This window comes from Labrus mixtus, chromosome 8 (genome assembly GCF_963584025.1).
Source record: "Labrus mixtus chromosome 8, fLabMix1.1, whole genome shotgun sequence".
Taxonomy (NCBI): Eukaryota; Metazoa; Chordata; class Actinopteri; order Labriformes; family Labridae; genus Labrus; species Labrus mixtus.
In genome coordinates, this window is record NC_083619.1 from 24,606,840 (window position 1) to 24,620,785 (window position 13,946).

At 40.8% G+C, this 13,946-nt stretch overlaps 1 protein-coding gene across 1 annotated transcript in view; it reads left to right on the forward strand.

Moving 5' to 3' along the window:
* Nucleotides 1-13,946, forward strand: part of tesk2 (testis associated actin remodelling kinase 2) — a 39,860-nt gene that overhangs the window by 17,971 nt on the left and 7,943 nt on the right. The window contains exons 6-10 of the mRNA XM_061045354.1: nt 8,335-8,481; nt 10,028-10,110; nt 12,240-12,324; nt 12,633-12,716; nt 13,579-13,665. Of these exons, the coding sequence (XP_060901337.1) occupies nt 8,335-8,481; nt 10,028-10,110; nt 12,240-12,324; nt 12,633-12,716; nt 13,579-13,665 (486 nt within the window). The remainder of the gene's footprint in view (nt 1-8,334; nt 8,482-10,027; nt 10,111-12,239; nt 12,325-12,632; nt 12,717-13,578; nt 13,666-13,946) is intronic.

Consider the following 13,946-nt stretch of genomic DNA (forward strand, 5'->3'; position numbering starts at 1 on the left):
ATTATTTATTTTTAAAAGTTGGAAAAAAACTGAGAAACCTGCCAAGACTCGATCATGACGTCTTCATGAATTCAAAGGGGTAGTGAGGCCAGTGAGAGCAGGATTGGAGTCGAGACTAGGGATGCACTGATTGGGAAATGTGTGATGTCTGAAATAACGATATAGCCGATTGCCAATTTCCGATACAGATGTTTGTTTCATGACTTCTTTTGGTGTAAGTCTCCCACAATGGCGACATTTTCTCTCATGTTTGACAATGAAAACAAGTCAGAGTTTATTCAACAGGCGACTTCATCTGCCCAATAAAAAACATCTTCTCTGAATCAGTAGTTAGGTGTACTAGAAGTCAGCTTTTAATTGACTTGGCACAACAAATAAACATCGGCTACTGACATCGGTTCCTGCCACATTATTCACAGATGTGCCGATGTCTGTCAACAGGGCCAATTTCTGCAGATACCCATGTTTAACCGATGAATCGCTGCATCAATAGTAGAGACATGTGTGTTGGTGATGAGGAGTAAATCTCCAAAGAGCTGCAACAGAACTGATAAAATGTATTGGAGTAGACTTGGGTGGAGGCTGAAATGACAAACACAGCAGCAGAGAGGAGAACAGATTTTTAAGTTTGGTAGAAGCAGGATGATTGGTTGACTGGTTGTGGTGAAATCTGGATGCTTTAACAAAAGCACGTCCATGATCAGAAGGAAAAAATAGAGGAAGAGAAAGAGATGGCTAAGACAGTGGGAAGATGTAAGATTGTGTTGAAAATAAGTTAAGAGGTGAAAACTGACACCATATTGCAGTACATAAACACAATAATCCTGCACTTTACCTTCTTGGAGCCGCTTTAAATCCTTTGTTTAATCAGATATGGTGATGTATCAACATATGATTGTCATGCACAATATGCACACATCAACAATCACAGAATAGCTGTTTCTTAATATGTTATTTTGTGGGCTTTGAATCGTGAGTTAACCTCCCCTTTAATAGTAACATCACTTCTGCCGTCTTGAATTGTTTTGGATGAAGGAGAAAAGATGTGTAACAAATACAGCTATGCGTAAAACATGCCACACAGCAGAGAAAACACAGGAACTTTAATGTAAAGGAAAAATATGCGCAATTCAGCATTTGTCTATTTTTCTGCTTGTCCTATTGTCAACACTAAATAAAAAAAAATGGTCTAATCACATGTTGCAGATTTTCCGATAAAAGCAAGAAAGGCTTGTACCTTCTGCTGATAGAAGAGAGATCTATATTTCTGCTAATGGTTTAGGCAAGTAGACAAGGCAAATTTATTCATTTAGCAATTTCAACAACAAGGCAATTCAAAGTGTTCACACACGACATCAAAAGCATCATGACAGAGGAAAAAAGAAACATTCAAATAGAAAATGTAAGAATCACTAAAACAAACAATTAACATAAACCATTCAGACATTCCTTGGCATTTTTACTGCTTTCACACCCATAACTTGTTTGCCTTAAATCTAGCTCACCTTGTGTCTACATGTGAGAGGGAGAGCCCATGAGTCTGTATAGACCGTGTGTTCTTAATGTGTCCCTCAGGTGAACATCACGTCATCCATGAACACAACACAGAAGCCTCACTAGTCTGTAATTTTGGACAAACCATGAGAACTGAATGTCCTAACACTATGACTGTGTTTGTGTGTGTTTGTGAGAGAGAGAGAGAAAGAGAGGGAGGGAGAATTTGATACGGGCGGCTAATAAAACCCTCCAGAGATGCTTAATGTTAGGAGCGACACCATTAGGGTTACAGTGAGCCATATTTTCTGGCTGCACGAAGCCTATATTTAACCTGAGTGTGTTCTTTTGCTCGCATGCGTGCGTGCACTGGAGCGAGGGAGACAGATAAGATTGCATTAGTGGTAATCATTAATTTGTCATGGAAAATGGTTGATAAGCAGTTATTATTATCGCCCTCTTAATAAAAAGGCGCGTCATAAAGAATGTCAGGCCTTATGTATGAACGCTGTGTGGTGTTAAAGGGGTAAATAAAACCTGAAACCCTTTTATTCCTGTTGTTGTGTATCCACTCGGAGGTCGGCCTGGGCGATAAAACAACATCCATAATTATCATGGTATAACCTTTCTCAGCGTTTTCCAGCACCGTGCACTGAGCTTATGATACTGAAATGTTCCAGTAGAGTTTGTCATGTTCCGACAATAAAGAATAATTAACCATCTGGTTTCTACAACTTTCACTCAGGAGCAAAAATCAGATTTTAAATTTGAAAGAAATAATGATTTGACATTTCTTGTGCTAATTATCGATATTGACTGATAACATTTGTAGTCATATCGCCGAGCCCTACATGGAGGTAATTTAGCTTTATCCTGAGATTTTTGGTGCTTAAACAACACTGAACTAATAATAAGAAGAAGTATCTGGACATAGAGCATTGGCGATAATTACAAAACAACTTCTTAAGAGCATTTATAAACTGTTAAACTGTTTGACAAGACGAGAGGTTTCAAATATGTTGTGGAGATTCCTCAAAGTTATCATCTGTCCCTTTATAAACTAGAGAAATAAAGTCACTTATAGGGCTTTCACACTTGCAGAAAACTCCTGAAAAACTCCTGAAATTTGCCGGAGGAGCTGTACATGTATGTGTGAATGCAAACAGCAGTCTAAATATTTTCAGGAGTGCATATGTGAAAACAGCTTAGGTCATTAATATATGTATAGAGAAAATTATTATAAGATAAAGGAAACATAAGTAAGTTAATAAATAAATAATCATTAAAATAAAGAAGATCAATCAGATATCAGTAGATTATGCTTTCTGTACAGACTGTTTATAACTAGTCTCTGTTCCAAAAGGTTGAAGGATGAATAAAAAAACATTTCTATTTATCAATTGAGTGGAGGCTTAAGCTTTCAATATAACACCAAGAATACAGATAGCGAGCAAAGCAACGAAAATGTAACCACAAAATATAAAATATATGGTAACACGCGTAGATAGATTGAAGGTTCACTTCACAAATGAATTTCCATGTTAACCCTTTGTTCTCCCGTTCTGAATCTGCTAAGGGTTAGTTTCCTATGATTTGTTTGAACTTCCTTAATGAGCTTTTCATGTCCTGCCATGTTTCCTGCTGCTGAAACACAAATGAACACACACACACACACACACACACACACACACACACACACACACACACACACACACACACACACACACACACACACACATACATACTCTCAGATCCATGCACTTCAACAGTATGAACTCAGAGACTTCAGATGCACGTCACTGTATTTGAATACACAGTCAGTGGAGGGAATGCATGTAAATGTGGGCAAATAGTACAAAACATGTGATTCATCCCACTCTGAAGAAAACATACACTGTTGAAGATGCTTACACACACACACACACACACACACACACACACACACACACACGTACTTGATTACACTGCTGCAGTGCACTCTGAATGTCTGCATTGTAAACTTTACTAACAACAAAAACCCAGCAACTTTGTGCAGTCCCATAAGAGAATCCAGCTTTAGATACCAAAAAGACTTCCTACCTTCCTATGCCGTGTAAGAGAAGCATATGAATAAACATGTTAGAACACTGCGGTAGGTCTTTTTTTTCATGCTGCAGGGCAAACAGATCCTGTTGTGTTGTGTCAGGACCGAACTGGCTGCTCTGACCCTGGGAGCAGACTCGTGCTGTTTTGTTACCTGACCCCCCCTATGAGGCCGCGCTCAGAGGAAATGGAGAATTAAGTTACTGCGTGGCCCCAAGCTACCTCCAGAACCTCGCTGTCTCTCCACAAACAACCGCAACATTAACAAAAAAACAGGTCGAGCAAAACAATAACAGGCAAAAGGAAACACTACTTTGCTCATAAACTGATCAGAAGATGTGTATGAATGTGTTGCTTTGTGTGAGTGAGAACAGAATCAAACATCTGGGTGTTGACTTTTGCAGAAGGTTTGTTCAAATTTTGCATAGAAGGGCTCAAGAAAACTTTTCAAATGTTGTGCTGACGAAACCCCCCGATGTGACGCTCTCGAAACCTCAAAGAAAGTAAGATTTGTGCTAGCATAATGATGCTACTATAAAGCTAAAACCAGAGGTAGCAACATGGCACCCAAGAGCAGAGATAGTGATACACACAACTCTCCTTCTACCTTCACTAATATTGAAGGGTTCTATAAACACAAACAAGGATCTTAAAATTACATCTGAAATTGTTTGGAAGACAGTGTAGGGCTAACAAAGTGGTAGTACATTTTGAGTTGCCCAGCTAGACTTTAGCCTGATTTATTCTTCTGCCTTGAATCTATGCCTTAGCATACACTTTAAGTGGCGCTCACCTCCTCAAACAAAATTGAACTACGCGTCAAAACGATGCAGACCACAAGCCCTGTGATTTGTCCACTGGCTAGGATTGTATTTCCTGCATTTCCAACATTCTCAATATTCGCTATCAGAAGGAAGAATGCCAGAACGCTATTTCTCGAACAAAACAAGAAACACAAGAAAAAAAGCTCTGAAATATGATTATTTTATTATCTTCTGTATTTGCTGCACACTCACACAAAGCTCCCTAGAAAGTAAAATGAGTTGAGCACTAGTTAGAATAAGGACATTTTATAACAGCAGATGTTAGGTGTTGATCAAAGATGGTTTTGTAAAAAAGTAATATGAACATTTATGAGAGGTTTAAAGGCCCTGACACACCAAGGAGATCGTCACTATCCGTCGGACCCCGTCAGCCTTTTTTTGGCCGATTCGAAATGTTGACTCAGCGGTCGGTGAGAGGGATATCTCTGATTGGCTGTTCGGCGGTTTCATTTATCTCCAGCCCTCGACACAGGTTCAGGAAAGCCCCTTGAGCATGCCGCTGTAGTATCCATGTTTCACCCATTAGTGCGGTTTCTCCTTATTTGTCGCCTCCTCCTCTTCTTTTCTTTTTCCACTAAAAGACCATTTTTGACTTTTTATCAGACATTATTCTTGATTAGTAGGCTACCTATAACACGAGTGGTGCGCGACAGCGGTGTGAAAATGGTCTTCAGGGGGCTGCTTGGTGTGTCAGAACCTTAGAAAATTGCCATAATAATGCCTTGACAATCATTTTTAAGATCTGATTTTGATATTTATGTTTTTTTTTTAGTTTTCATATGATTGAAAATGAAGCATGGAGTGTAGTAAATGTCAGTAGCTGCAATTTAGGGGAACGTTATTCAAATGTACAACAATGCACAATGAAATAAGCTATGACACGATGAGTTTGTTCCCCCACCGCATCCTCTGGTGTAGCATGCCAAACTGAATCTTAATCTAATGCACATTATAGGAAGTGCATTATAATCTGTACTTATTTTAAGTCATGACCCATGGGAGGATTATATCGCTGTTTGAAGCTGCTTCCTGCAGCTCACAAGGATTCTTTTGTTTGAGTCTTTCCATCGTTTTTAAAAAAAAAATGTTTTTACCTGAAGCACAGACAGTGGAGCGGAGGAATTTTCCACCGTAGTTGTTACCAGGCGTATGGTTCTCATTTCCTTAGCACTCCAGGTAATACATGATCACAGAGAGGCACATATATGGCTCAAACATGTGCTATGTCAAGTAATTACTGCAGTATATCACTAACTCCGCAAATAGGATTAAGCAAATTCCAGTGGAAGATATCCTGCCGGGGTAAGAGGCTTTATTGAGGGCGACTTTACTTCTACTCGGTTAGTTTTAGTTGACACAGCAGGTGCACTCCTCCGCTCAAGAATGTGATTTGCATTTTTGAGCAGCCATACTTGCACTCGCTGCATATTTTATCAGTGTGATACAGATGCATGGCCGCTGTCTTGATCATACATGAAATGATGAATATAGGAAGCTTTGAGTTTTACTTACCTCCTCCAGGAGAGGTTTCCCCTCTTGTTCCCCCTCAGCAGACAACAGATGTTGAACTCTGTGGCTACTGAGGAATTTGTTGTATAAATACTTTAATCCTCTGATGTCTTGAAACGGGGTGTATGTGTGTGTATGTGACGTGTGTGTGTGTGTGCGTGCGTGCGTGTCACAACATTAGATGGTATAAGGAGCTCAACCTTTTTTGGGTGTGGTGGTGGGGGCAGTATCACTTTGCTTTATCTTGTAATTAACAAATCTTGGGAGACCTTTTTAGGAATTAAAGAATTAGAGCACTACTTCACTACACCAGTAACTTCTGACACTTAATTAATTTATTGAATGTTGCCTTTAACTACTGGATAGGATCTAAAATACACAAAAAGAGATGCAAGGTCAAGAAGATTTCCAAAGTTTTTGTGAAATATTTATTTATAAATGTATCCTCTGATGTAATCCAATGACCAAGCTCATAACAAAAGAGATCCAGACTTAAGATAGAGTCCAGTAAAACTGTTGCAGACCTTGTTGGAGTGTATGAGGCATCGACTGCTATAATTATGCAAATACATGCATACCTCTTGGCCTAAATATTATAAAAAATAATGCTATAGAATGTAAGACAATAAAATAAAGACATGATCTATTAAGATCAAAAAAACAATTTGCACCCGGCTTTAAATATGATTATTTCTGGGTTTTTTTGTTAAAAAGGACATTTTAACATGGGACATAAATGGGATTTCCACAGCTTTGCAGCAAGCCTCAAGTGGACACTCAAGGAATTTGAATTTAATTTGAAAATCAGATCAAGGTCAAGGTCAAGGTTTCTTTATTCTTCTTGTTTCTCTCTGCATCCTTCTTTTGTTGCCGTCTGTCAAATCAGTAACCACAACTAAACTAGTCCATCTCATCATCCTATCTCAGCACTATCTAGTTAACCACTGGTGTTTGGATTAGTGTGTCTGTGTGTTTGCATGCGAGCAGTGAGGACTGAAAGACACAGCAACCCCCCCCGATACTCTTAAAACCCACTGAGCTGATCTGTCCTCTTGGCTTCCCACACGATGGTCAGACGATCTGCATTCATACACGCAGAGAACTAGCAGCTCTGTCAGCCAGATTTGATTCAGACAGTTGGTCGATACATGGGCCAGCCCCCCAGGCCACCAGGCGGGCCGTCTGTGAGCCAAACAACCCACCAATCGTTCTCGCTGTGAGCCAGCTGGATGGACAGTTGCTTTGTGTTATGTAGTCTCTACTTTAATGCCGTTAACTTCTGAATATTTCCCCGATATATAGAAAGTGAGCACAGCAGTTAACCGATGAATTTTGTGGTTTTGTTACAGATACACAAATGCTGAGTTAATACATCTCACATCCAGTTCCTGTGAAATGTGGTTTGACATCTCGCGCTTACATATTAGGGGTACAAAGGTGCAACTCCATCTCCTGATTTGAATGTAAATTATAAACGCCTTTGGGAGGAATGCATCATATTTACCTTTATCAACGTTTGAGTCTAGGGGAGGTTGTTGTTCACCTCTTAAAGGTGCGATCACTCCGAGTTCAAGAAGGGTGTGATCACTTTGAGATAGCGCTCAGTGGTCCTTTTATGTATTGTAAGTGAACAGTGGGTGCAGCGGACGACTCGTGCTCAATCACTACTTGTGTAAAGGGCGGGGACGGACGGGACATTAAAGAGGCTGGAGCACTTTTAATGCACACTTGAAGCCAGAGTCCTCTTACTACTTAAGAGGGTGCAGGGCGTTAAAAAAATACTGCCTTCAATGATATCTCTCTCTCTCTCTGTTTTCACATCAAGAGGCTTTTTTTAAAACAGCGGGGAAGGGCAGCCGTCAAGCGCCCCATGGACACAGTCTGTGTCCTCGTCGCAGAATAGTGAAAGTTGTCATCACGTAGTTTGTACAAGCGCGCACGCTTCCACTCGCTGCTCTTCCTGATGCCCATTAAGCAGAGCATCCCATCAGAGCAGACGTTGTTGTTCTGCACTCCACTCGTCCTTTGCACAGTCATTGTGGTGCAAAGGTGATGCACAGCCAAGTTCGGAAAGGTCTATTTTCAGCCATGACATGCATCATTTTTAAGCTGGCGATGAGATGTGCCTTAAAAAACCTCTTTGGGTGGGGGCGCTGGTGGTGCAGTGGTTGGTGCGCGCGCCCCATGTGTGGAGGCTGTGGTCTTTCGGGGCGGGCGGCCCGTGTTCCGGTCCCGCCTGTGGGTGTCGTTCCCCACTTTCTCCCTGATTTCGGACTCTATCCACTGTCCTATCTCTCCATTAAAGGCACAAAAAGCCCCAAAAAAATCTTTAAAAAAAATATAAAGATAAACCCTTTGGTGGTCCGGTTGTAGCTCTTGCTCCTTAAACATTCTCATGTAATTTCTCTTTTTTGTCTCTCTGCAGTACATCAACGGTGGAAACCTGGAGCAGCTTCTAGACAGCAACAAACACCTGAGCTGGCCAACGCGGATGAAAATGGCCTGTGACATCGCCAGCGGTCTGGCGTACTTGCACACCAAAGGCATATTCCACCGGGACCTCACCTCCAAGGTTAGCCTGAGAGACTAATTGGTTACTGAGGAGAGGAACTGGAGTTAAAAATAGAAGTGATGACCTCCTTGTTGCTCCAGAAAAACAATGGCATTTACTGTTTTTTTTCTTTTAGATGTTTAAAGAACTTTGGCTTTACTTTAATATGTTTGTTTTCGGTCTTTGTCATTCACCGGTTATGAATACAGCATATGACAGAGAAGGATGTCATTACATTTTCTATACTTACGACATTTTGTGGTCCGTGACTTTGTACACCATCGCTCAGATTATGTTTTAGTTTGTTTTGACAGCTCATCATGAAACATGCACACAAAATGCAAATGTTAAAGATATCTAGCATTTTGACACGATCATTTGCTCTTTTATTCAAAAACCTGTTTAAGCTCTCTTGAAAGAACACAGTGTTGCAGTCAGATGTGATAATGGGTGCCAGGCAGCCTCTAGTCTTCCAACTTCACCGGGGGCCGTGCTGGCACCAATCTGGCAGAGAGGAGAACAGTTTGCACTCTGCTGTTGACTGATAAAATTACATATCTGTGCCTGCAGTTAGTGTTTATCCTTTTATTTTGTTGGGACATGTTTGCCTTTATTAGACATGACAGCTAGAGAGAGAGACAGGAAATGTTAGGGGGAGAGATAGGGGGAGGACATGCAGCAAAAGGTCGAAGTCGGATTCAAACCCTCGACTGCAACGAGGACTGCAGCCTCTGTACATGGGGCGCGCGACATAACCGCTACACTATCTGGTGCCCCAGCTTGTCGTTATTTATCTGCAGAAGAATAAAAAAAGAGCAAAGGAAAAAACAATTTAAAGGTTTATTTTGAGATGGAACAGTGAACAGGGTCAGAAATTGGGCAGAGAGAGAGAGAGAGAGAGAGAGAGAGAGTGGGGAATGACATGCAGGAAATGAGCCACAGGTGGGATTGAACCACGGCCGCCCGCCTGGAGGACTGCAGCCTCTGTACATGGGGTGCACACACTAAGGTTTTAAAGCTGAATCTGCTGCTCCCTTCATTTAGAACGAGTAACAAAAAGAGCTGAAACTCAGCGAGCTGCTCTCTTTGGACGCTTTTCAGAGGATGTTTAATGACTTGGAGGCGGACACATCTGGCTGAAGGTGTTCACTCTGGACATTTATTGTTCAAATTCGTTATTTGTGTCTTTTAAAGTCTAATAATGTATTTTTGTTGTGTTTGTATGTGAGGCTGCTCGTTGTTTGTGTCAAACTCTGTAAATTGTGCTGCTGTCTGTCTCGGCCAGGACACAAATCTCAACGGTTTCTTTCCTGGTTAAACAGTAAACAGTTATGTGCATAATGTCAGAATTCTTGTACTTGGTTGCACACAACTGCTTGTGTAATTTTAAGATGTCTTGCTTCCTATTTTTCTGTGTAAACAGAACGAGATCACAGCGCAGTCAAATAATATAGAAGGCTTCAGTTCAGTCAGGAAGTCGAGGTTTGGCTGATAATGCTAAACTGTGTCATGACTTCCTCAGCTAAAAATGATAATGCTAACGTTTTTTCCCCCCCTCTTTTCGCAGAACTGTCTGATTAAATGTGAAGACAGCAGCTACACGGCGGTGGTGGGAGACTTCGGCCTGGCAGAGAAGATCCCCACTAATCTGTAAGGACTCCCCCCCCCCCCCTCTTCTTCTTCTCTGCATAAACATCACCCAATCTTTTTTTTTTTACATGAAATTAAATAAGGATTGATTCTCATCCCAATGTCAAACTTATTCATACACTCATTAGGTACTTTTTAAAAGTGACTTAGAGTCTAATGAATGTGTGGTTTGTCACTGAGCTCTACCCTGGCGGAGGCTTTGAGGACACTTTTAGCTCACTCTTCTGGTTTTTAATGCCTCTGTAATTACTCTGTGGTCGAGTCTCAGCTGTCGTCATCAACCCCTGTACACTCATTGGATGTAAACAAACCTACTCGATGTGCATTACTGGCCAATCACCAACAGTAAACAGACAATTAGTGAGTTGCTGATGACCATGTATAAGGCCCTAACGAAAGGCGAGTGGATATAAGACCTGAAGAAAAGACTCCTTATGTTGTCTGCTTGGTGTGTAACAAGCCATGTGTTTGTATGTTAGAAGTAAACAATCAAATAATTCATTCACTTTGTAGAAGCTGTGCACTTATGGCCTTGTTTTGATGTTTCATCTGCCCCCTAGTGGCAGAATATGCAGTGACAACTAGAGCAGCTGTAGAGCCTAGTGTAGCACCAGATCAGAGAACTTATGGACTCTGAAAGCAGCATGACAGATTCAGTATTCTGGTGTTTAATTGATTGATTGGGTTGATGTTTTTGTTAATAACACAACCAGTGCAACATACTTTTAGTAAACATAAAGAGAGAGAATATCTGATCAGTAATTGTCATCATGTTTTCCATATTTGCAAGGCAAGGCAAGTTTATTTATATAGCACATTTCAACATCAAGGCAATTCAAAGTGCTTCACACAAGACATCAAAAGGAAAGAAAAGGAAATCATGACAGAGGATCTGCTTCCCACTACTACACGTCTTTTTTTCACGTCATAGTTTCTGTTCAAATTTCCAACCCTACCTCTCTGAATCAGTCACAGTGGAGTTTTTCAAACATGTGTCTGACATCGATTATTAGCAGACTGTACATTTCACGTTCTCATTGTAATGCTTTATAAAAGAAGGATATCATCAGCATGGAGTTTGGGATTTCCAAAGACGTATTTTGGGGCGTTTTTAGTGACTTTATTTGAGAGGACAGTGGCTAGAGGAGGAAATCATGGAGAGAGAGAGAGAGAGAGAGTGGGGGAATGAAGCAGCAGGTCAGACTTGGACCTGGGTCGCCTGCTTGGAGGACTATTGCCTCAATAAATGGGACGTGCCCTAACTTGCTTATGTTGGTATTTTCCAACATGTAGATGGTGGAATTTGCCAGGAGTTGACTCATCTTTTTATCTCAAAGATTTGAGGTGCCAAATCCGGTCTGATTTCACCCACCCAACTAAATCTGAACAACACCAAGCAACAGAACGTAAAGGATCAGAGATTAAGATTGTTATAAAGACAGTCAGAAAACGATTTACTGAGTGAAAGGTAAGACAGCTGTTACCTCCAACTCGATGTGTGGAATATATTTGAGGCTGTAGTCCTCCAAGCGGGCAGAAGGGGTTTGAATCCAGTCTGTGGCTTCTTTCCCGCATGTCATTCCCAACTTTCTCTCTCCCTAAATTCTGACTCTATCCACTGTCCTGTCTGTCTGATAAAGGCACATAAAGCACAAAAATAAATAAAAGCAGAGAAACAGCAAGCTGATTTTCCATATCTCCTAATCCAATCATATTAACAAACAGAGTTAGACCTCACCTGATCTCACAAATGCTCTCAAATCTGGCATTCAGAAACACTCAGTCCAAACACCTCCACATGAATATGATAGCAGATAGGTAAAACAACACCTGATCTTGTCTTTTGTCTCCTATAAATCTGTATTTACACTCAACATGACCTGGGTCGGAGCAGCCTGGCTGGTGGTTGATCTAAGACGATTTATTGACCAGAATGTAACGTTTAGTCTTCACTTTTGTTCACATGATCTTATTTCACTGTTCAAACAGAAGTCACCTTAAAGATTCTTAAAGTGTCCTGAATTATCTGCACAGAAGAGTTCCTCATTATCGTCGAGCACGATCATCAAACATGTTTCTCATCTTTGTCAAACACCGTGTGTGTGCGCTTGTGTGTTTGTTTTGTGTAGTGCTGAACGAGAGAAGCTCTCCGTGGTTGGTTCTCCTTTCTGGATGGCTCCGGAGGTGCTGAGAGACGAATCCTACAACGAGAAGGTAAATCGCCTGCAGGGGATTTTGGCGCTTTTATTTTGTGGCGCTTCCCACACGTTTAGCTGTGGTGCTTATTCCACGAATGCACAATCCTTACGTTTTATATATCGTTGTAAAGGTGACTAATCAGGCTTTCCAACAATATAAAATACAACACCAATTAGTGTTATTAAAGAGAGCGAAATAAATGACCAAAAATAACGTTTCCAAACTTTTTTTGAGGCGTTTCTAAATCAGTTGATCATGTTTGTAAAACTAGTATAAAGCTGTTTGGTGTTTGCATGTGTTAATGTGTTTCTGTGTCTTTTCAGGCCGATGTGTTCTCCTACGGTATAATCCTGTGTGAGATCATTGCAAGGATTCAGGCTGACCCCGACTTCCTCCCCCGCACCGAGGTGAGCCGGCTACTTTTGCTTTGCTTTGCACACAGGTTGATCTGTTGTTGTCGCGTCAGTCAGAACTTATCAGTGCAGCTGTTTATTTAACCATCACACGACTCAAAGTGAGCGCTAAAGTCTGCTTTAGATCGTCTCATAAGACAGGAGGATTTTTCTTAACCTGATTTTAAATAATTGTCACAGAAAAAAAAAGAGTCTTGTGTTGTGTTAAATGTTTGCTCACAATCATTTATGCACAATGATTAAATATATAGAAATAAAGGAGTCAATAGAAAAAGGATTTTATGTAAAACAAAACAAAAAACTTACTAATTATTCTGTTATACACACAGATTATATTGACTCTCATTTGGTGTATCGTCATCGTTTGAGGGAGGTTATTATTTAACATGCCAAAGAGCCTGAGAGTTTAGACATTTTGAACAGTAACATAATTAAATCTAGATTGAAACACGCTTAAGTTCCAGTTTGGTTCAGTACAGTTTGATAGAGTTTGGTGCAGTAAACCCTGATTATCAGCCAACCGTTCCCTTACACATCAGTATCACTACATCACAGCTGCGCGACAACACAGAAGAAGAACGCGACACAGCAAACAAAGATGAATGATTCCTAGGAAGGTCTGCGTCTCTGAGGTCGTCCATGGGATACACAAACAGCTGGAGCGTGTCAGAAGGCTCATTTGTCATGAAGTTTTTTGCAGGACAGTTACACGATGTCAAATGTCTGATGAAGCTCTGCCTCTCTCTGTCTTGATTCCACTTTTATAAGTAAATCGGTGTTTCCTGTTTATCCTTAATGCATCTAAATGTCTTTGTGCCTCCGTCCTCTCTTCCTCCCTCACTCCACTGCGGTTCAGAATTTCGGCCTGGACTACCACACGTTCCAGCACATGGTCGGAGACTGTCCGCCTGACTTCCTCCAGCTGGCTTTCAACTGCTGCAATGTGAGTCCACCAAGGTCAAACCTTTGTATTTCACTCCATTCAAATCAAAATTCTAACATCATAACCTCGGTGCAACTCGTGATAGAACCTAAGAGAATAAAAATGACTGCACGGTGGTCGTGCTTTTGTAACATTGAGGTGAATCTTCAACAAGAAAACATTCATAAATATGACTTTTGTGTTTCCTCTTCTGTTGGTTATTTCTCAGATTTTCCACAGTTTTGTCTTAAGTGACTGGTAATCATTTGTTCAGTAATAGAGGGGAAACTTGATTACCTTTA